Raw genomic sequence first — 23,148 nt, 5'->3', positions numbered from 1 at the left:
CGTCACACCCCCTCGAGCAATCTGGAAAACATTCTCTTGGTTGTCAAGGCTTACAAAGAAACAAAGAAGTTAGAACTTTAGGAGATGAGACCAGACCTCGACATAAAAGGATATTGCTTCTGCTTCCTCAAAAATTACTTTGCAGATTCTTTGCAGGGGGTCATGCGCGAGCTCATGCTTTGACTGTGAGACTGATGCTCGGAAGGTCATGTGCGAGCTCATGCTTTGAGTGTGAGACCGATGCCTTTTCCAAGCATCAGTCTCGGTCAAATCATGAGCTCACACATGACCCCCTGTTGGCTTCTTAGGATCAACCATAAATGTACCACCTCCAGGATCATTAATCACTTATGGAAGAATATATCATGCAAAATCCTTTGCTGATACGCTTTAGACCTAGTAATATATAGTTCGGGATGCCTTGATTTGTTATGTACATGGCAACATTAAATTCTTCTGCTATCTTGGTAAGCCTCGACAATACTTGAGCTACCTACGTACCACAAGCATTATATTAAATTAAGGTATTTCCTGTTGAAACAAATCAATCCAAATTTAGAACCAGAAAACTGTACCTGGCGCTCTTCCAATTCCCCACGACTGTTAAAATGTACTCTTAAAAGGGTCCTGATGGAATCAACAATCTGCACAAGTAAAAAGCGCAACCTGCTGAACTCTTGGCTCAATCAGTTTTGATTGGGGATAAACCGAGTGCAGCACATCATGGTACCAAAAGCCTAAATGGTTCCTCTGACATCTTAGCAGCAAGTACAAGAAACAAAGGGAATTGGTGCTCATGTGTGTAGGCTCGGCCATAAGCAATCTGTTGCAACGAATATGAGGTTAGACTTAACAACATGCTAGAACATATTATTCACCTTATCAAGAACGGCCACTGGATTTAGCCCAATCTTTTAGCAATGGGAAACCTTTCCATTCCCCCCATGCATATTAAGTGGAAGTTGTCAAGTGAAGAATATAGCACAGTTGACATGGAGGGATCCTTGAATCCTTGCACATATTCTTGCCTTGCCCATATATTCCTCATATTGTGGTTCAATATGAGGAATATAGGGGCAAGGCAAGAATATGTGCAAGGATACAAGGATCCCTCCATGTCAATGTAAGCCACCTTTCCATTCCCCCCATGCATATTAAGTGGAAGTTGTCAAGTGAAAAATATAGCACAGTTAAATCTCATTGCAAATCATGCAAAACCATTAGGGAATTTCGGAGGTCATTTGGAGGGCCTTTTAAGAAAATGTATTTTTTGCACTCTCTCTCTAGAAAAAATGGCAAATAATAGAGCTGGGTCTTTCATAGTAAAAGTTCAAAAAGTATACTTTAAGTAGATTCCTTACTCTTCTGAACATTCGTTCGTAGTGATTGAGGGATAATCCTCTTTTCAGTTGCATTGAATGAACCTCGTCAATATGGAGGGAATGAGGCTAAAATGGAGGGACGAAGGCGCAGCCGCTATTCACTTTCCATTAAACCTGCACATTTGGCTAATGGCGCACTCCTCAAATGGCACAAATGTTACCCAGAAACGAGCCAAATATCACCTTCACATTGATTTGGACAATGAGTACCAACCATTGATTAAGCGCAGTAAAACAAACACACATATACCTCCCGCTTCCATAGAGACGCTCAGAGCTCAGGGAGCTAAACACATAGATATCTGGATGAGAGGCTCTCTCTACCCTAAGAATCCAATGACTAATGCGTCTCCACCGTTTGTCAATCCTACAAGCTTATTGACCTTTGCTGGTGATGGAGAATAGGGCCTTCTGGGTTATTGTAAATCTCTTACAAGAGAAGCTAAAACTTACAAGGGCATTCTCCAAGCTCAACAATGTGAGATTGTTCGCCTTTCACATTTACATTCTACAGATCAGGTTACCATTTTGCAACATAAAACAAAGGTACAAGAACTGAAAGGAAAGGTGCGAAGTTGTCAAATGAAGGACACCATCTTGGGTGGTCGTATCCGAAAGAAGAAATTGCGCAATCTTGAAACATTGCAGGTTGCATCAGGAGGTCTCAAGAAAAGAATCCGAGCATTAAGGTGATGCTTCTTGGTTGGCTACATTGTCTTAGTTAAGTAATCTTTTTGTTTTTTCTTGTTATGCATTGTTTTCATGTGCCTAAATAGTGTTAGTGAAGCAAATTTTTTGTTATTTACTTATGCATTGTCTTCATGTAGAGATTCAATCTATCCTGACAAGGAAACATTGACCCCAAAGCCAATATAGGAAAGAGATTGAAGCCACTTATAAGTAAAAGCGTGGCAGCAGATATAGTACATGACAAGAAGTTTAAGGTCCTACAACGAAATGTAGTGGACCGCTTTATTTCAGAGAACTCAGTGCCTGAAAAAGAGATACAAGGCACACTTGATTCACTTGGTGTAAGCAAAAGAGGATATTTGGCTATCCAAAAGTCTGTCTCATCCATCTTTGTTAAGAAGGGTATAAAATCCAAACTTCTACCATCAGCCTCAAGTGTTTGGAAAGAGAGGCTTCAGCTTAACGAGGCACAGGGAGACTATCTTGGACAGCCCTTTCATATTAAAGCAACTTACAGTGGCCATGGAGCAAACATGGAATATGATGAGTTCAATAATATTTTTATAGACCTGCGGATATTACAGAAGAGAATGGTGGAGTTTTACAACATCACATTTGAAGAGTCACGAGGGGTATTACATTTTGTGTTAAAACTGGATGAGTGTGATCTTGTTAAAGAGAAAAAGCTAAAGCGTGTTACTATTACTTTAATGAATAGAGCCCTCTCAAAGTGTCCCAGTGATGATCCTTTATATTTTAGTGTTCAATCAGAATCTAACATATGGTGGCTTGGTGCGTTTGAGGTAAGCGAGATTCTCAGGTAAGCTCAAATGTTCACATCTACTTAAGTCTCATTTATTTTGTGTTGCAGGTAAAGAAAGAAGATCATGAGATTCTATATTGGGTGTTCCATCGAACTAATATTCCGGAGGTGATTGATCGACAGACTAACCAGGGAGAGGTACTACGTCTAGATGCAAGGGGAGACTTTCAAGTTCAGTGGCATCTTGCAGGTGACCTCAAAACATTAAAGTGCATGTATAATTGTGGAATGGGTGCAATGGCAAAGTCGCCGTGTTTGTTCTGCATGGAGCCTGCAAAGGTCATGGACCCAAAGTGGTGGAGAAAAGCTCCAACACGTCACATTGAGGATCCTGCTTTTCGACCGGTTTTGAAAATACCACTTGTGAATGTCCACATTTGTACAATGCATGCCCTTTGTAGAATTGTGGAGAAATTGGTCTACTTATATATCGGGTTTGCTTGGAAGATTAAGAACTCGGCAGAACGACAAGTAGCCCTGCAGTGCTTAGAAATGGTACTGTCGGATATGGGGGTTCATGGTGGCAATGTGAAAATCCAGCGGGATGAAAAGAGATCAACTGCTGAGAAGGATGCCCCATGCAAACCATCCATCGGTGGGGTGAAGGCACGGAGGTTTTTATCTAAACCCCAAGGTACAAGAGATCCGAAGCTAACAAAACATGGAAAAATATATAACACATCTTATGTTAGCAAGGTAGAGTATCAGAGCTGGAAAAAGCTACATATTGCAGTCAAAGACCAAGAACCAACTACTCGTAACGCGAAGGCTGAGTTTTGGCGATCAATAGACATCCTATTTTTGATGTGCGACAAAGATGACTGGTCACAAGGTGATATGAACAAGTTCAAGGAGAATCTCAACCTTCTGAAAAAATCATTCAAGACAGCATGGACAGACACCCAGATTACTCACTACATGGTATTATCGTGTATTTCATTCTCTCTTATGTGCAAATATGTGAGTGTAAAACATTCTAACTAATCTGTTTTCATATCCAGCACATCATCTTCAATCATTTACCATATTTTATACAAAAGTATGGGAACTCGGCAATATGGAATACCCAAGGGATGGAAAAGTCTCATTACATAGCGAGAAATGCTTATTTCAGGCACACACGGCATGGTGTCTCTCGAATCAAGGCTAACAGTTTGAGAGAACTATTTGAATGGTTCTATCGTAGAATCATTCATCGAATGCAGGCAAAAGAAGTCTTGGCAAATTCAGCAACAGCACAAGCCATCAAACATTTACAACAACAAAAGGTTAAAAGATCAATGGCATACAACAACTCCGGAGCTCGTGAAAGTCAACGAAGGTGGAGAGAGACAATGGTGTATGTGAATCACAAGTGGAGAAAGATACTCTGAGTGGATGAAATTGTACAAAATTTATGTAATACATGATCTTATACAATTTCTACTTGAAGTGTATCAAGATTTTGAAGGTTCAATTTTGTTTTTTGGCACGTCACCCTTGTAACGAATCATGAGATGTTTGCCATAGTCTAAAAGTTCATCTGGGTTTTGTCTACCAAGAGCTAGTGCCATTGCTGTGTAGGTGTAGTAATACGCTGCCCGACCACCTGTATAGCCCGGGCAGTAACCAAAACAATCTCTAGCAAACACTTTGTCCACAAGAATGACTTTATCTGCACTTTTGGGCAGCACGGGTCCACCCAAGAAGCGTGATAGTGTCTTGAATGTGTAAGTTGCTATTGAACCCTCTTGTGACATGGAATTGTGAAAAACTACTATCGGCGACTCGCAAAGCTTTGAAAGGTACTGCGCTAGGGCCGCATCCCTTCCACGATACTCTCGAGTCCGCCGCCGAAGGAAGTCATCCTTGTCAGCAATCCAAGACTGCACATATCATGTCAGAAGTGACACAAAGAGAGAGAGAGAGAGAGAGAGAGAGAGAGAGAGAGAGAGAGAGAGAGAGAGAGAGAGAGAGAGAGAGAGAGAGAGAGAGAGAGAGAGAGAGTTACCATGAAGCTCTCATCCTGCAGAAAGAGGTTTTCCTGCCACAGGTCTACAGATGTAGTTGACCCCTGACCTGAATGGTTAAACCAATCCTCCACTTCTTTGTTACTTGTTGATGGTCTTAGGCTTTGTCTTATTGCTTGGAAGGTGGCTTCATCAGGTAGTGTCTCCTTATATATTTTAGCTTTCTCAAAGCATCTTCGGAGACATTCCATTGGATTGCTGGATGTTTCCATTGCCTCATCATCACTACTATCCTCTGAAACAAATCCACTCCTCTCCTCTTGGACTCTGGAAATAATAGCCAGGGAGAAATCCTCCCTTAAATAAAAGACGCTTTGCACATCATGTAAGAAGATATAGGTCCTGTCTCCAATTCTGAAGTCAGGCACAGTAGGCAACATCATCTGAGCATGCTTCTCAGTGAAGTTACTGACATCCAATGGAAGTTTGATTTCTGTGGTTTTCACAGAGAGCATCTTACTTCTTTGTACTTCAATTGCCTCAACCTCAAGGTCGACTGTATCTTCAACCTCCTCGACTTCTTGTATATGAGTTGTCTCCTCGCATTCTTCATTTGGTGCTGCATCCTGCTCCTCTAACACCTCATCAGGATTCTGCATGAGGAATCCAAACAGGCTGTTCAGGTAAATCATAAAGCCAAAGGCTTCCTGAATGAGTTTGCATTCTTTTTGGTGCAAAGGGCAGGCTGAATGTCGGTAAGAAGGTGGTAATTCCCTATACTTCTTCAGTCCTTGTCCCTTTCCACCACAGTCATTTAAATGCACAAGAGTCATAGTGGGCAGAACAACCCTCCCTACCTGCACCATCACTTCAAACTTATCTCTGTAGGACTGCAAGAAATTATTGTGCTGAGCTAACAGGTCTTCAATGTCAAACTTTGGATTAAACATAGAATGAACTAGATCAAACTTGTCCCCAGCACCACAAGATGATGCAAAATCAAACAGCCTCTCATCAGTTGCAGCTGGGTCTTCCAGAGAAGACACATCCTCTTTGGATTTACATTTAGTTGCACAGGGACTACTTTCTAGCACATCTGCATCATCTGAGAAGTCTATATTTCTCTTTCTTGTATTTTTCTTGACAAGTACTGTACAGGGTGAAGGAGCCTTGTAGGGTGAGGGATCCTCTTGCCCTGGTGAGCTCTCTGATTGATCTTCACCAATTGAATTTTCTTCAGATATGTCCTAACAAAAGTCAACAGTTCTTTTGGCAGAAACATTAAGCAATTGAGCCTGCAAAGGTTGAAATCCTGGCACAAGCTCTGGGTCTGGTTTCAGCCTCTTCTGCCTACTGGACCTTAATCCTATTCATCAGGAAACATGACAAGTCTCACTCTCTCTCTCTCTCTCTCTCTCTCTCTCTCTCTCTCTCTCTCTCTCCAAAGAACATTAAAAAAATACACATAGACTCTGTGTGTGTGTGTGTGTGTGTGTGTGTGTGTGTGTGTGTCTTTGTACTAAAGGCGCGCAAGGACGACACCATACTTTTTGCAACTCTCTACACGCGCTGTGAGCGGGATGGAAACACACAGAAGGCCTCTATAACGACCCGACACACACTCTTGGGAAGATACACACACACACACTATGGGGCACCACTCGGCTTAGACAACACACCTGGCCGAGACAGGGAACACACCTCTGGAGTGAGAGGAGAGAGACTATCCACTTGCCCACTCCACACAGAGACACACACACACACAAAAACTCAGCTCAAAAGAGGAGAACTTCTGATGTTTAGATACAAATGAGCTTGGGCCAACACCAATGGGGCAAATAGCTCACACAATATGGGTAAAATAAGCCAGATATAATCACAAACTGGAGCAGAAACTTCGCTCATAGGAGAAACTTACACAGAAAAACAGTAGAAAAAGAGTGAGGAATTTGGCAAAATGGACAGCGCCATCGTGTCCGGAACGGCCCAAAACCCCAGTCTACAATGTCAAAGTGCTCAAATCCGACCTCGGATGAGCAGTTTACGGCCAAAACAGGCTCCAAAATGGGCAAAAACACACCTGCGGCTGTTCCTCCTCTCTTCTCCACGTTTTTTCTGGTCTTCTCTCAGTTTTTTCAGTTCCCACACTTAGCTTTATTACTTGGGCACCCTTGGCCTTTTAGATGACCTCAAACGGACCCCGAACAGGCCAAAAACTGACCTCGCAGTGCATAGTTGTCACCTTTTTTGCATCATCCGCACACCTAGCACTCAACTTTCCCCAATAATGCATCCCGAAACCACGTGAAGTGGCCCCAAAAAAAGGTCCTCATGATGACCTTTCTGCATAATTCTCACAAGCAAACACCCACGTTGTGTCCGTCCTCATCCGCGTGCAAATATTGACCTCGTTCGCCCTCCTGACGCCACTAGATGCCATCTGACGCACTTGCTGACCTCACGTCGTCAGCCTGCGGATAGCTTCCTCGAGAAGTTTTACGCGCCACCAACTCCTCATTATTGTAGAAAAAACACACTGGTAATAGTAATAGTGAAAATCGATGCACTATGTACATGCTGTCCTACCTGTACACATGTGGGCCCCACGTAACCACCTGGCTCTGGAAAATGGGCAATTCCTTATTTGATGCACCATGCATGTGTATGTACATATGCACAATCCCTTGCTCCAAAAAACTCCTGACATAATTTGCCCATCCCCTAGCCTGCTAGATCATTCATGATCAGCAGCAGCAAAGAGAGATATGAGACTCGCCGCATCACAGGTCTCCTCATCCCTCACCAACACTGCTTGATCCACAGACAGCTCATCTTGCTCCACCATCATCAATCTAGCATGATACAATTTAAGACGCAACCCATTTACCCTTGACTTATGTAGAACACCATCCAGGTTAGCCAGCTGATATGTGCCATTTGGAAAACACTCCACTACCTTGAAAGGGCCTTCCCACTTAATTTGAAACTTCTTTTGGAAGGTGTTGTCCAGCTTACTGTTGTAGCGCAAAACCAAGTCATGTTTCTTGATACCCTTACTTTTGACCTTTTCATTTATCTTTGCCAAAGCCTTATCCTGCATCTGCCCATAATGCTCCAATGCGCTCATCCTATCCAATTGGACCTCTTGTAACTGTAAGAGCCTCTCTTTGAATGCATCACTAGGCGACCCAAGCAACTTCTCTAACATCTTGACCGCAGGCAACTCTACCTCCACAGGCAATAGTGCTTCCTTTCCATACACCAAATGAAATGGAGTATACCCTGTACCTGTCTTCACCGAAGTACGGTAAGCCCATAATGCACTAGGCAATTCCAAATCCCAATTATTTCCTTGGTGCTCTGTCACTTTCGAAAGAATCTGTACCAACTCACCATTGAATCTTTCATTTAAGCCATTACACTGTGGATAATAAGGAGTGGTATGCTGGTGCCTAATCTTCATCTTTGTGCATAAGAAGTCTAGCAGTTTAGCTCTAAATCCTGGCCCCTTATCTGAAAGTAGCTCTAATGGCACCCCAAACTTGCAACATATTTCATCATACACAAATTTTGCCACATCCTTTGCAGTGATCTGTTTTACTGCTATAGCCTCTGCCCATCTAGAAAGATAGTCCACTGCCGTCAAAATATAGCTTTTGCCCCTGCTTGTGATAGGTAACGGGCCTATTGCATCAATCCCCCACTTTTCAAACACATCGAACGCCATAATGGTTTTTCGTAGCTCTGGCTTCAACACTCTCTTACCAAATGCTTGACACCTATTGCAAGACCTACACCAATGGTGAACATCTTTGTGCAAACTAGGCCATACATACCCCTCTTGCAAAATCTTATGCAAGGTGATCTTTAGAGCAAAATGGCCACCACATGCGCCTTCATGATTCTCTTCCAACACTCTGTAAAGCTCCTCCTGCCAAGGTACACGTCTCAACACGAGATCAGCCCCTTTCATGTATAAGACATCACCAATCAATTTGTACCTGTATGCTCTACGCAGAAAGCCATACTTCTTAGACTTCTGAATCTCCTTTGGAATGATTCCTGTTAGCAAAAACTCCTCTTCTTGAGCCAAACTTTCCCGGCCATGATAAAGAGGTAAATTGGTCCTCAACACGAATAGCTCCCCAATCATGCCTTGAGCTGCTTCATGTGCCTCTCCATTTAGAGCACGTTCAATGTGTCTGATGCTCCATGCTTCGAACTTTTTTAACAGGCCTTTAATTCTGAAGCACATTTCCTTCAATGAGGTGTTCTTGCTCTTCCACACACCCAGCACTTGCTTCACCACTAACAAGGCATCACCTTTTATGCTCAACCTTCGAACCCCATGCTTCAAACAAATGTGTAAGCCAGCTTCCAATGTAGCATATTCAGCCTCATTGTTACTATGCGCATCCAATTTGAACCCTCTCTTGCATACTAGCTTCCCCTCTGGATCATAAAGTGCTATACCCCCTGAAGCTGCATCATGGCTCTTTCTGTATGAACCATCAAAGAACAACACATGTGTATTGCTGATCTGTGGCACTTCTTCAACTACCTTTCTCACCACCTCTTCCTTAACAATAAGGGGATTCTCCTTGTAGGTCAACAAATCAGCTAGGGTAGCCCTTGTACTATCTTCCACTAGAAAAGAGAACTCAAACTCTTGCAGCTCAATTACCCATTTCTTCACCACATTTGACATGTTAGTACCATTAATTAACTGTGGCAAAAAGGCATAACTCGTCAAGAAAACAAAAGGCCGTGGTAGCAAGTAATGACGAAATCGTCGACAAGCAAATATTACACTGGCCATCACTAGCTCTACTTCCGATAACTTTCTCTCCGCTACCAACTTCACTCGGCTTGCACAATACACTGGCCTCATATAATGGCTGCCCTTCCCCTTTTGCAATAGCATGGCTCCAATGGCATCATCCCCTACTGATGGATTTACATAAAAAACTTTCTCCCAATCAGGAGCCTGCATGGCTGACAACCCCCCTAACACCTCTTTCACCTCTTGAAACACTTCTTCACACTTGTCATCCCATTGCAATGGATCATGCTTTGCCACTTGCTGTAATGGATAAAGAAGCTGCGAAGACAATGGAATAAACCGTGCCATGTACTTCACTTTGTGTATAAAGGTTGCCAATTGCTTCGTACTCATAGGTGATGGAAGAAGAATAATAGACTTCACCTTATCTGGATCAGCCTCAATGCCATTTTCTGACACCATATGGCCCAATAACTTCACCCTTGGCTGTGCTAGATGACATTTCTTTGGATTTAGTTGTCCTCCACATTCATCATATCGAGCCAATACCATCTGCAACTTCTCATGATGCTCAGCCCTACTGCTATAGACACAGAAGTCGTCCATAAAAGCCTTAACACAACTACCAATGAATGGTTCCAACACCCAATTTGCTCTTTCTTGATAGAAGATGGTCCATTTGACAACCCAAACGGCAACACTGTGTAGCAATAGCAGCCCCATGGCGTAATAAAAGTTGTCTTTGTGCGGTCTTTAAGAGCAATCTTCAATTGAAAATAGCCTGAAAAACCATCACATACACTGTACCTCTCATAACCTGCCACTGAATCCAAGATCTGATCGATGAATGGAAGAGGATATGGGTTCTTCTTAGTGGCTGTGTTTAAGGGTTTAAAATCCACACAAATTCTCCACTTCCCATCCTTCTTTGGACTGACTACAACTGGACTCACCCATTCTGTGGTCTCCACTGGAACTATGAACCCTGCCTTCAATAACTTGTCCACCTCTACCCGCAAGGCTTCCATTTGCTCTTGACCCATCCTTCTTAGCCTTTGCCGCACTGGCTTAGCACCTTCTTTCAGCTCTATATGCATCTCTTCACCCTTGAACCCTCTGATCTCTTCATATGAAGTAATGAACAAATCAGGAAAACTAGCCAGCATATGCAAAAATATATCCTTCTCCATAGCTGAGAGGTCTCCACTAATCATTTTTGTCATTAATTCCTGCTTCTTTAACAACTCAACCTTGGTTTGCATCAGCCCTTCAATCACTTCATAAGGTCCTTCACTTTCATCTTCAACTTCATTCGCAAATGCGACTAAACCACACTCCTGGATTTCTTTATCCATCAAAAGAAATGCAACATCAGCATCCTCATCACTGCTAGTAGTGCTATCACTGTCCTCATCTGTCATCGTGGAAGAGTCTTCATCACTAGACTCATCCTCATCTTCATAAAGCTCCTCTAATCGTTTCCTTGTGTCCATATTATAAAGCTTCTTGGTACCTGTCTTTCCATAGAGGCTAATCGTACCATGTCGCCAATCTTGGACAACTCCCACTGCACGCAACCATGGTCTGCCCAATATAATAGGATATGCTCCCAACCCTGCTGGCATCACATGAAAATCAACCACTACCTTTGCATCATATGCCTCCACTTCTAAGCTCTTTACAACACCCAAGCATTTTACTTTTTGATGGTTTGCCAATCTGATCCGAAACCCTGACACCCCAGCCACTGTGAGACCCATCTTCTCAACGCATGAGTGTGTTATGACGCATATTTGGGCTCCGCCATCCACATAACCTTGTCCCAAATTTTTCCTTTTATGCCACACATCTACTATTGGACAAATGTCTGGTAGCTCATCCATTGCCAACACCTTTACTGAACCTCTCTCTGGCTCTTTCTCCATTGGGTTAACCATCCTCTTCCACTGTCGCTTTAGCTTAGGCACCATCTCTATAAGCTGCCCAAAAGTAACATCTGCCTTCCTACTCGTCAAATCCTCCCTCAAGTCATAGCTTAATTGCCCATCCCCTAGTGGAAAATCTGAAACATGAAACTTTCGACGAGCTCTCCTTTTCCTCTTGGCCTTGACATCCTCGCCTTCATGGATCTTTCCTTTCTTCTTACTAGGACCTGGGGCACTTCTTCCTTCCTTATCCTCTGTGGTCCTCTTCCCAATAGGCATCACTAATGTATCCTCTAGCTTTGATGCCTTCTCCAAGGTGACTACACTTAGCACTTTTGTCTTTCCTTTTTCCTCCTGGGTCAGTCCACTGGTTCCTTCATCTCCCTTAATTTCGATGCCATAATCATTTGACCTAGTTAGCACCTGTCTTGGCAATGGATACATGTCTCCCCCCCATCCTTGGTGGCTTATCACATTGCGTGTTGATGTGACCCAACTCTCCACAATTATAACATGTGGGCGTCTGCCTCCAAAACCTACCATTGCTTTGTCCAACACCATTCCTAGGCCTTTCTTCACCTCCTGGCTGATTTGCAAACCGCCCTCGACCTCGATTATTTCCCACTTGACCTAGCATGTTTAGGCTGAGATTCTTCATCAAATCAACCACTTGCCTCATGTCTTGCCTTAGGCCATCATCTTGCACTGCTGTAGTGACCACTGCTGGCATAACCTGAGTAGTAACAAGAACCACTGGTTCATGATGAACCCCTGACATGCGCCCTTGTAAAGACTCTATAGGCTGAAATTCAGACCTCATTGGCGAAGACTCCACCCCTAACTGGCTCATTTTCCTGAGCTTCCACTCTTTGTTCCTTGCTACCTCTAGTGCATCCTCATATGTCCTAGGCTTCTTTAGCTCCACTCTCCAACGTATATTCTCCCAAAGACCAGCTAAGAACCTGTCCTTCTTCATCATGTCAGGCGAGGGTACCTGTGGTGCTAAAGCCTTGCACATTCGCTCCCATGCCAATGAAAACTTACGTATGTACGCATCTACTGGCTCACCTTCCTTTTGCACCAAAGCCTGTACTTCTTGCCACACTTTGTCAGGATCTTCTATCTTCACAAACTCCACTTCCAAACCATGTCGTAGATTGTCCCAACTCAATCTTATAGGTGGATCTGCTGCACGCAACTCCTCTTCAAATGCCTTGGACCAAACTCGTGCATCACTCTTCAAACAAATTTGGAGAAGGCGTAACATTTGCGTAGGGTCATGAATCTGGTTGCTAATGCAGGCAACCTCCATCTTTTCCAAAAAGTCTTCCACATCTTCATCACTTCTTCCATGAAACTCCGGATAAGAGAAAGCCATGGCTAGAGAACCCCTTTAAACACACGTGCAAGAACCCAAACTTTTCACTACCCAATCCCTAGAAACTTCAATGGAGCTCAAATTTAGATAAGGACAAACACGTGCACATGAAATGAGTTTTCATAGTTAATCATCGGAATGACAACAGGCAAAGGACATTCCAGGATCTCTCTCACTCTTCTTGGCCCAAACATAAAGACTATGCGCTGTTGGAAAAAGATCTTCCTGGACACATGAACATTAATCTGAATTCTTTGAGTTAAATGGCAAGGAGTGAACTGAGGGCCATTTTGATCATCCATTAAAGCCAACCATGAAACTCCCAAGAAGGCACACCTGACTCAACCTCTGATTTTGCCAAAATTTCAGCAGCATAACAGCATAAATGGCTCAAAATACCAAAAAACCAGCCATCATAACTTGGAAAATTTTTGGCAGAGTTTCCCCAGAAGTAGAGCAGTGTGAACCCAAAATATAGACTGTCTATGTATGCATAAACTGTCAACAATAGAACCCGAGCATCAAGTAGGACTCACTAGTACATAGCCTATGGCGAGGTCACAAAAAGGGTGCTCCAGCTACTTGTATCACCGAAAGGATCTCCACATTTGAGAATCCCCTAGCTCAATAAAAACCTCACGCTATCGACCCTCACACGAAGGCTAATGCAAATCGCATATAGTCAAGTCTCAGAAATGACTATCTTCCAGACCAAGTCTCAGAAATGGCTGGGACTTCCAAATACAACCAAGTATGGCTCCACAAATGCGTACAATGGCAGTTTCCACAAGTAACGTACAATCCAGCAGACAATGCGCTCAAATAGGCGCCAAGTGATGCATTCCCACAACAACTGTAAGTGACATCACTGCTAGTATATCACTGTACTCCAGCTACCTGTACCTGTGTGAATCACCTGTACCTGTACCTGTCCCTGTAACCTGTAATCTGCAACCTGCAACCTGTAATCCCGAAGCTCGAAGCTCGAAGCTCAAAGCAGAAGGTACTCGAAGAAGATCCTCCGTGGGGGCACCAAAAGAATGTGAGCGGGATGGAAACACACAAGAGGCCTCTATAACGACCCGACACACACTCTTGGGAAGATACACACACACACTATGGGGCACCACTCGGCTTAGACAACACACCTGGTCGAGACAGGGAACACACCTCTGGAGTGAGAGGAGAGAGACTATCCACTTGCCCACTCCACACAGAGACACACACACACACAAAAACTCAGCTCAAAAGAGGAGAACTTCTGATGTTTAGATACAAATGAGCTTGGGCCAACACCAATGGGGCAAATAGCTCACACAATATGGGTAAAATAAGCCAGATATAATCACAAACTGGAGCAGAAACTTCGCTCATAGCAGAAACTTACACAAAAAAATAGCAGAAAAAGAGTGAGGAATTTGGCAAAATGGACAGCGCCATCGCGTCCGGAACGGCCCAAAACCCCAGTCTACAATGTCAAAGTGCTCAAATCCGACCTCGGATGAGCAGTTTATGGCCAAAATAGGCTCCAAAATGGGCAAAAACACATATGCGGCTGTTCCTCCTCTCTTCTCCACGTTTTTTCTGGTCTTCTCTCAGTTTTTTCAGTTCCCACACTTAGCTTTATTACTTGGGCACCCTTGGCCTTTTAGATGACCTCAAACGAGCCCCGAACAGGCCAAAAACTGACCTCGCAGTGCATAGTTGTCACCTTTTTTGCATCATCCGCACACCTAGCACTCAGCTTTCCCCAATAATGCATCCCGCAACCACGTGAAGTGGCCCCAAAAAAAGGTCCTCATGATGACCTTTCTGCATAATTCTCACAAGCAAACACCCACGTTGTGTCCGTCCTCATCCGCGTGCAAATATTGACCTCGTTCGCCCTCCTGACGCCACTAGATGCCATCTGACGCACCTGCTGACCTCACGTCGTCGGCCCGCGGATAGCTTCCTCGAGAATTTTTACGTGCCACCAACTCCTCATTATTGTAGAAAAAACACACTGGTAATAGTAATAGTGAAAATCGATGCACTATGTACATGCTGTCCTACCTGTACACATGTGGGCCCCACGTAACCACCTGGCTCTGGAAAATGGGCAATTCCTTATTTGATGCACCATGCATGTGTATGTACATATGCACAATCCCTTGCTCCAAAAAACTCCTGACAGCGCCTTTAGTACAATTGAGAGAGAGAGAGAGAGAGAGAGAGAGAGAGAGAGAGAGTCATAACTATACTATAGGCGCGTGGAGAGAGCTGCAGCCAGTGTTTGGTTGGCTCTGCACGCCGTTAGTAATGGGGACAGAGAGGGGAGGAAGAGAGAGTGTGTGTATGTCTTTGTGTGTGTGTCTGTGTGTATGTGTGTATGTGTGTGTGTGTCTGTGTGTGTGTGTCTCTGTCTATGGAAGTATGTGTTGAGGTGTGTGTGTGTTGAACAACAGTCTGGGTTTTTCTTTGTTTACACACACACACACACACACACACAATTTGTACCAACTGTTGGAAATACAGAGAGAAAGAGTGAGAGATCACCTTTTGTTGGTGGGGTTTGCAGAAACTCCAAGGGAGGTGTCTCCTCCATTACTTTTTGTCTGTCAAATTGACTCTGTCTCTCTCCCTCTCTCTCTCTCTCTGAGAGTAAGGAGTCCCTCTCTCTATCTCTCTCTCAATCAGTCTCTCTCTCTCCTTCTCTCTTTCTATGGTTCTCTCTCTCCCTCTCTCTCTCTGTCTCTCTATCACTCTCTGGCAGTAATGAGGCTCTCTCTCTCTCTCTCTCTCTCTCTCTCTCTCTCTCTCTCTCTCTCTCTCGCTCTCTCTCTCTATTGTTCTCTCTTTTTCTCTCTCTCAAAATCACACTTATAACGGATACACACGGCGGCGCCCCACGTGTTACTATAAAATAGAGTATAATTGCATGTTGTCGCACGTACGATCATTATTGAGACCGTATACTTTTGTACGTCATATATAGAGGTCATAAGAGACAAAAACCACACCTCGTGAAAGAGAGAGAGAGAGAGAGAGAGAGAGAGAGAGAGAGAGAAAGAGCCGTCGTCTGCGTCTCCGACAGCAAGCCGACCCATCGACATAACGAAGGTCTGCGTCCTCAGGAGGTTTGGCCCTCTCTCTCTCTCCCTCTGCTTATGAAATTTCCCTTTGCCTTTGCCTCTATCTCTCTCTCTATGTTTCTGTCACAGTATATTGCATATCTAGCTCTGTCTTAACAAACAACACACACATACAGTCACAAACACAACACACACACACACACACACACACACAGAGACACACACACACACACACAGAGAGAGACACACACACACACACACACACACAGAGACACACACACACACACACATATAGAGACACACACACACTCACAAACACACACACACACAAATATAACTTACACACACACACAAATACAGACACACACACACACATAGAGTCTCTCTCTCTCTCTCTCTCTCTCTCTCTCTCTCTCTCTCTCTACTAAAGGCGCGCGTAGAGCGGCATAACCGGTGTGCATGTCTCTATGCGAGCCGTTAGTACTGTGCATTGACCAGTGTATGTGTGAGTGTTATAGAGAGAGGATGTAAGGCGGGGGAATGAGAGAGAGAGAGTGAGTCTTTCTTTTACCTTATACTAACGGCGCGTGGAGGTGTTTTTTGAGGTCAAAACATGCTCCACGCGCACCTTTAGTAATGGGAGTCTCTCACTCTCTCTCTATTTAAATATGCTAAGCTATAGAAAGGAGAGAGAGAGAGAGAGAGAGAGAGAGAGAGAGAGAGAGAGAGAGAGAGAGAGAGACTCCTCTTTTTGTATACAGTGAAATAGCTAGAACAAAAGCCACTGCAAGGAAGGCAGGCAAGGGACCAGGATTAGCAGCTAAAGCAAGTAGCAGATCTGCAACCCCAAAGAAAAGACCTGGAAAACCCAATAAAATTCTGAAAGGTCCAAGGGTGAAGAAGTTACAAACCTGCATGGGACTTTTCAGAGAAATCAGAAAGGCACAGAAATGTGTAGATTTATGCATACCAAAGCTGCCCTTTCAGAGGATGGTGAGGTCCATATGTGAAGAAGCTACCTGGGGCACCAAAAGGTGGAAGGTGGTGGCATTAATGGCTCTACAAGAAGCAGCAGAGGACTTCCTACTGGAGTACTTTAGTGACATGACCATTGTTGTAGCCCATGCCCACAGGGTTACTATAATGGACAAAGATAGTGAGACACTGAAAAGAATAAGGTGGAGGTATGACAAACTACTGGTCCCCAATGTCTACAGGGATAAGAAAATGAGGGAAATTTTGTTATACCCCCCTGAGCTAGTGCCACAACTCACAGTTGTAGATGTCACACATGATGTGAATACAAGGGCAAGGGCAGAGACTATTGCTCGCCAAACAGAGGACATGAGGGAAGCAGAGCTTAAGGAGAAAGCAAAAGTAGCAGTGGAGTCCCAGAGGCAAACAGAATGCAATGTGACCCTGTCCATAGAGGCAAGCAATCAAGAAACTCTACTTTCAATGAAGGATGGTTTGCTTGCAGAGATACCATTTGTAGATGGAGCCAGAAAGCTAGCTCTGGAAAAAGTGGACATTAATTTATTGCAGAATCCAGATGCTCAGATTTCAGACACAATTATCTATGCTTGTCTTAAGTAAGTGTTACTATCTTGCTAGCTTTGAAAACTCAGATAATAGGTTTGCTAACTCAGGTAAAGTCTCTGCAGCCTGATCAAAAGTCAACTCCCACTGCACACCCACACAGAGGTGTTTCTTCTTGATCCACAAATGTCAGTGATTATTAGACAAAAGAACAGTCTATCTGGGACCTTTGAGAGTTGGTTTCTCCATTGTGCTATGCTGGAAGTTACTGTCATCATCTTTCCATATGAGAACAACCATCACTGGAGTCTCATATGCCTTAATGTTGACCAACCAGCAGTGTGGGTGTTCAATTCAATAAAAGGAACCCACCTTGAAATTAGGCTGTAAGTGTTTTGTATCAGAAAGTGTTTCTTATAGATATCCATGTAAATTTGAAGCCTCATGCTAACATCTTGACATTGCTTTGTGCAGTTGTATAAAGAGGTTGTTGCTTGCCTATGGCAAGCTATGTGGAAGGTATGAACTATACAAGGCCCCAATCAAAGATGTACCTGTCCCAAATCAAACCGATGGAAATTCTTGCGGCTGGAGATGTCTTCTCCATGCAGAATATGTCCTGCAAAGCTACTTTGCATTAAAACCTTTCATGACTAAGGTAACCATTTGGCAATGAATTCAGTTAGTTTTGGTTTAGTTTATAAAAGAATTCTCACCATGTGGTCTTTCAATTTTGCAGAGTGCTTTAAAAAACTACACATATGATTATTTGCAAAGATTCTGGGTAAGTTTAATACAACACCTACTTACTATGTCTAGCCCCAGAGAGCTTGAAGATAGCGTCCTGGATGACCGCACTATTGATCTAACAATACATAACGTGCCACCACGACAAACCCCTGCATCCGATACAGTGAAATCACAACGGGCCGAGGGGGTCATATCAGCAGAAGATGAAAGAGCCAAGGATGAGGAAAGGTCAAATGAGCATATGGAAGGTGCTAGTGTACAACCAGAGGAGACAATGAAAGAGCCAAGTCAGCCAGTGGAGGAGCCAAAAGAGCCTATGGCTGAAACCCAAGATGAGGAAAGCAGGCCTATAGATGAGCAAAAGGATATGGATGAGGAAAGCAGGCCTAGGGATGAGCAAACTGATATGGATCAGGCAAGGATGTATGAGGCAAGCCGGTCAACCGAGGGAGAGAAAAAGACCTTGGAGGAAACCTTGAATGAGGAAGAAAGAGCCATAGGGGAGACCCCTGATGAGTATGTGAATGATGACTATGAAGATGTGAATGATGAAGCTAAATCAGAGGAGAGCAACAACGACATCAACACTACAGAGACCCAGTATGGACCATTGCTACCTGTAGATACGGTTGTTCCGGTAATATCTATTCAAGTATGGCAAAATATGTTCAGCTTCTAACTACTTATATGTACTTGTCAACTTTTACAGAGGTTGATTATCTTGGACGTCAATGGATTGCTGCTGATGCGCGTGCCTCTCGGTGACACAGAACCCTTTGAGGATTTGCAAACGTTTCGGATGGGAACTTGTCGAGTCGTGGTTCGTCGTCCAGGAACCAAGGAATTTATTCAGTTTCTTCTTCCGCGCTTTAGAGTTGCCATATGGTCTTCAATGCAAAGGCAAAACTTGTCGCCACTAGTTACAATAGTTTGCAGTGTATGTGACACTCACACGTCAGATTTTGCCTTTTTGTATGATCAAAGAAAATGTGTTACCGTTGAGGGCCACTACCACCCTAAAAAACCACACTTACCTCTTTTGTACAAACCGTTTAGCCAAATTGGTGTACCCTTTGATGCAACTAATACACTACTGATTGATGATACTCCTGAAAAGGGAGAACTAAATCCGTTGGGAACAACTATCTCACCACCTTCTTTCGAGGGGCATTCCTTTGATTTTTACCTTGAAGACATTCTGATTCCATACTTACAGAAATTGTATCTCAGTCCATTGTTCACGGACGAGTTTGTACTTTCTAATGAATTAAGATGACTCTTCTAGCATGTCTTTGTCTTGTCTAACATTGAGAGAGAGAGAGAGAGAGAGAGAGAGAGAGAGAGAGAGAGAGAGAGAGAGAGATTTGACATGGTAAAGAAATGTATTTCAAGCACACTTTTTCATAGGGCACAATTGACAAATGAGCTCAATAAACTTCATGTATTGAAAGTCATTTGTATACACTTGGGTTCACAAGCTAGAATATCTGTTACATTGACACTACTTCAACCCGACCATCCAACTCTTTGCACAAAATATCTTTTTCCCTTTGCCGTATCACCTTAGGGCCAGCTAGGAAAAAGGAAAAATCTGATAGGTCCTTGTCCATTGATTCTTCAATTATGTCATGCTGCAAATGCTGAAGACTGCATAGCTCCCTTATTGTAACCACCAACAGTAGGCCATGCTCTTTATCAATCACTTCCACATCCATAGCAGGATTATCTTCCAAACCTGCAGAAACCTGGTCCATAGGAATGTACTTACCATTGAGCATTTGTGATCGCATATACCAAAATGAGAGTAACAGTGATTAGCTTGCAATCATGTACTTGATAACTAGAGTATCAAGCGCGACCTCGCACCGTAAACCAATCTCTTCCTTTACATACCATTCTCTGTCAAGAAGTTTGTCACATGATGACTGCTGAAATGACTTACACATGAACATAGTTTTCGTAACACGGATGTTGTAGCTATGAAACAACTCTATGAAGAGTGCAACAGGACAAAAGTTTGCAATTCTAACCAGTTTGGTGGGAATAGAGCTACGTAGAGACCTCTGTATATCCTTGTAGAGCTTACTTCGCATTGCCTCCAACATTGTTTCCTCGGGAACTGGCCAGTCCACAGTGTTCCAATCGGTTGGTAGAGGCACTTTCACCAACATGCCATTCTTATTCCCTGAGCTGAGTTGGTAGAAATGGTCATAAAAAAATATTCCCTCATCAGCCAGTCTTTTGCTGCTCCTCCCTGAATACTGTAGAGAACCAATGTGGGCATGAACAACATGGAAGAGGCCTATTATGCACTCCACAGGCTCCCATTGCTCGTAAGAAGAGGGATAAACATCTGCAATATATATAAGAAGAGTTAAACTAAGAGTATCAATAAGTAAAAATGACAAATCTAATGTAATTGAGCTGTGAAGAATGGAGACATTGCTCATAACAAGCGGGAGAAACATTGCAAAATATATAAGAAAAGTTATAATGAGAGTATCAGTAAGTTCACATGTCAAGAGTACTTACAATTGCAACGTGGTTGATGTATATCTGATACATTTCCACCGTTTGCTATCACCTCTGGATGGGTAAACACATGCTGAACAAGAACTTCTTTTACAAATCTTTTGCCGATTTCAACTTTGAAATCCAACACTCTGGCCTTCCATGTTGAGCGGTAAACGTTGATACCACTAGACCTCTTGGGTCTTCTTGGTTGCATGAGGACCCATGAACCTTTGTTTATCCTTTGTCCAACCCATTGGTTCTTTACACTTATTGAAGTTGATATTGTAATTGAGGATATGCTACTACTTGGCCTTCTAGGCAAAGTGCAGCTGTTGGTTGTTGGTGTGAGAGACAGTAAACACCTGGAGCTTCTTGGGCGAGAAGACGTGAAAGCCATAGCTCTCAGAGAAAAGCTTTAGTGGAGGGAGATTCACTTTGAAAGCATTCTAATGGAGAAAAAGTGTTTTAGAATTCCAATATCTTGTGCGGGCTTAATGGTCACCCTCCAGTACGTTAATGACCATAAGAGAATATCAGAAGTGGGACCACATGCAAGCACCTAAAAGCTCGGTAAAAGGAAGGAAATTACGATGCTACAATCCTAGATTCGTGAAAGTTTTATGCTATTTTCCTATTTTTTGAGTCTTTCCACGTACTTTCCTACGTAACGTAGCCTTCGTGCTCATTGGACGCGCTCTATTTTTCTCTCTCTTCATATGGCCCTCCAAATGACCTCTGAAATTTCTTAATGATAGGTTTTAGTAGAAACATAGCTTTAAGATCACCTGTGTGAAGACATGAAGCTTATGAGCCAATTGTGTCTTTCTTGTTCTGTATAGAAAGACTGTAAGTGGAACTGGTAAGATCGATGACACATATTGGAAATGCCCATTGGAACCTTTATGTTATCTTTCTATATTGCTATAATTCAACTCTCCAAAAGCCTCTATCAAGACAAACGTATTCCAGCTTCATAGAGCAAAAATACATTTCAAAATCTTCAAGTCTGCAGAGTTAACTTGAAAACTATTACCACCAAGAACTTCATCCAATGCATGAGAACCAATCGTTATATGGACCACGGATTTGCGTTGTAAGATACAAATTTTAAGAAACGGTAGCAGAAACCTTCTTTCAGTATTGTATGTGTTGCTAGAAAGAAAATATCAATCGTTAAGGATTTCATTTCCAGTGATGTAGCCAAAATGCTTTGCATATCAAGTCAGTAGAATTGGTACAAATCCCAAAATTGCATCGGCTCAATCACTTTACATGAGTTTCACGTACAACGAACTTCTCTGTGGCATCAACTATCGTATCTACTTTAGCCTCTAGGCTTTTAACGTCTCTATGGTCTCAACTATGTAATCTACTTTAGCCTCAATTAGGTCTTTAACGGCAGAGTAGGCTTTTGTCAATTAAGTAAATAAAAACAACTTTAGAGTTTAGGTCATGAAGTTAACGAGTGATTTAATGTAAGAGAGAGAAACAACTTTTAGGCCATGGAGGCCAAACCTTCTGTCTGATGCACAACAGCTTTAAGAGGCGGGTTTAAATTACCTTCTTAGTTTGCATAAGCAGGCCACTGCAGGTGTAAATACTTGCATCTTGTAGTCTCTTAGTGCCACCAACGTTGATGCCTTGTGCAGTAAGTGTTGTCAAAACAAACCAAAGAGATCAAGTTGCCTACGTAAGAGATTGAAAAGGCCAACGGTGATTTGTGAATCAGCTGCACACCTTGTTCAATCAGTTCAAAGGGCATAGCTCAGGTGCTTCTGCAACTTGTTGTGAAGAAACAACACAAAAAAGTAGCCACGATGAGTAGATCATGAACAAAGAAGTTCAGAGACGAAGCAAGGCTAAACGTAACCTCAAATTAGAATGCTCTATCTATACTAATAGAGCAAGGATCATGGCACAGAAAACGAATGATAGATCAGCTCAAAGACATGAAACTTGCAAGCGTATGAACTAGGGTGGAGCAGGTTTACCTGCGCGTAGCACCTACAATCCAATAAGCTTCCGCAAGGCTTCCATAAGAGCAGATGAGATAGTCAGTACAGATAGAGGTGCAGTGATTGATGCGAGCAGTGTACGCCATCCCGAGAGCGGTTCAACTACTGCTATATATATTGCTGCTGAGAATGGTTAAAAATCGGAACGGAATGAAGCTTTTCATGTTACGATGTCTCTATTGGCTATCTCGTTTGCTCTTATAGAAGGCCTTGCATCCGAAGTGAGCAGAGTACGCAATCCAAAGAACGGTTGAACTTTGTAATCCATCAGGATGACAAACATCACGATGTGCTCCGTCCTCAATGCAACCTTCGCTATCATGACT

The 23,148-nt window shown here is 43.1% G+C and overlaps 1 protein-coding gene across 1 annotated transcript; it reads right to left on the bottom strand.

The window, feature by feature from the left end:
• Nucleotides 1–279: 279 nt before the first annotated feature.
• Nucleotides 280–22,908, bottom strand: LOC147432981 (meiotic recombination protein DMC1 homolog). Its single transcript, XM_086492013.1, has 11 exons — nucleotides 22,799–22,908; nucleotides 22,095–22,155; nucleotides 21,990–22,015; nucleotides 21,835–21,911; nucleotides 21,597–21,663; nucleotides 1,075–1,169; nucleotides 879–916; nucleotides 731–823; nucleotides 563–644; nucleotides 421–489; nucleotides 280–347 (listed from the first exon to the last, which is right to left on the bottom strand). The coding sequence occupies exons 1-11, from the start codon at nucleotides 22,906–22,908 to the stop codon at nucleotides 280–282; spliced, it is 786 nt and encodes a 261-aa protein (XP_086348139.1).
• Nucleotides 22,909–23,148: the final 240 nt, after the last annotated feature.

This window comes from Adiantum capillus-veneris, chromosome 20 (assembly GCF_014529385.1).
Source record: "Adiantum capillus-veneris isolate H3 chromosome 20, ASM1452938v2, whole genome shotgun sequence".
NCBI classification, from domain to species: Eukaryota; Viridiplantae; Streptophyta; class Polypodiopsida; order Polypodiales; family Pteridaceae; genus Adiantum; species Adiantum capillus-veneris.
Note: the sequence above shows the minus strand (reverse complement) of the source record. Positions and strands in the feature narration are given on the sequence as shown.

What these genes read in the sequence shown, in the direction of transcription:
- LOC147432981 (XM_086492013.1), bottom strand. Translation starts at nt 22,908, where the DNA reads ATGGCGTACACTGCTCGCATCAATCACTGCACCTCTATCTGTACTGAC. An exon ending in ATTGTAGGTGCTACGCGCAG is followed by an intron (nt 22,156 to 22,798) that starts GTAAACCTGCTC and finishes TTGAGACCATAG; the next exon opens with AGACGTTAAAAGCCTAGAGG. An exon ending in ATGCCACAGAGAAGTTCGTT is followed by an intron (nt 22,016 to 22,094) that starts GTACGTGAAACT and finishes TGATATGCAAAG; the next exon opens with CATTTTGGCTACATCACTGG.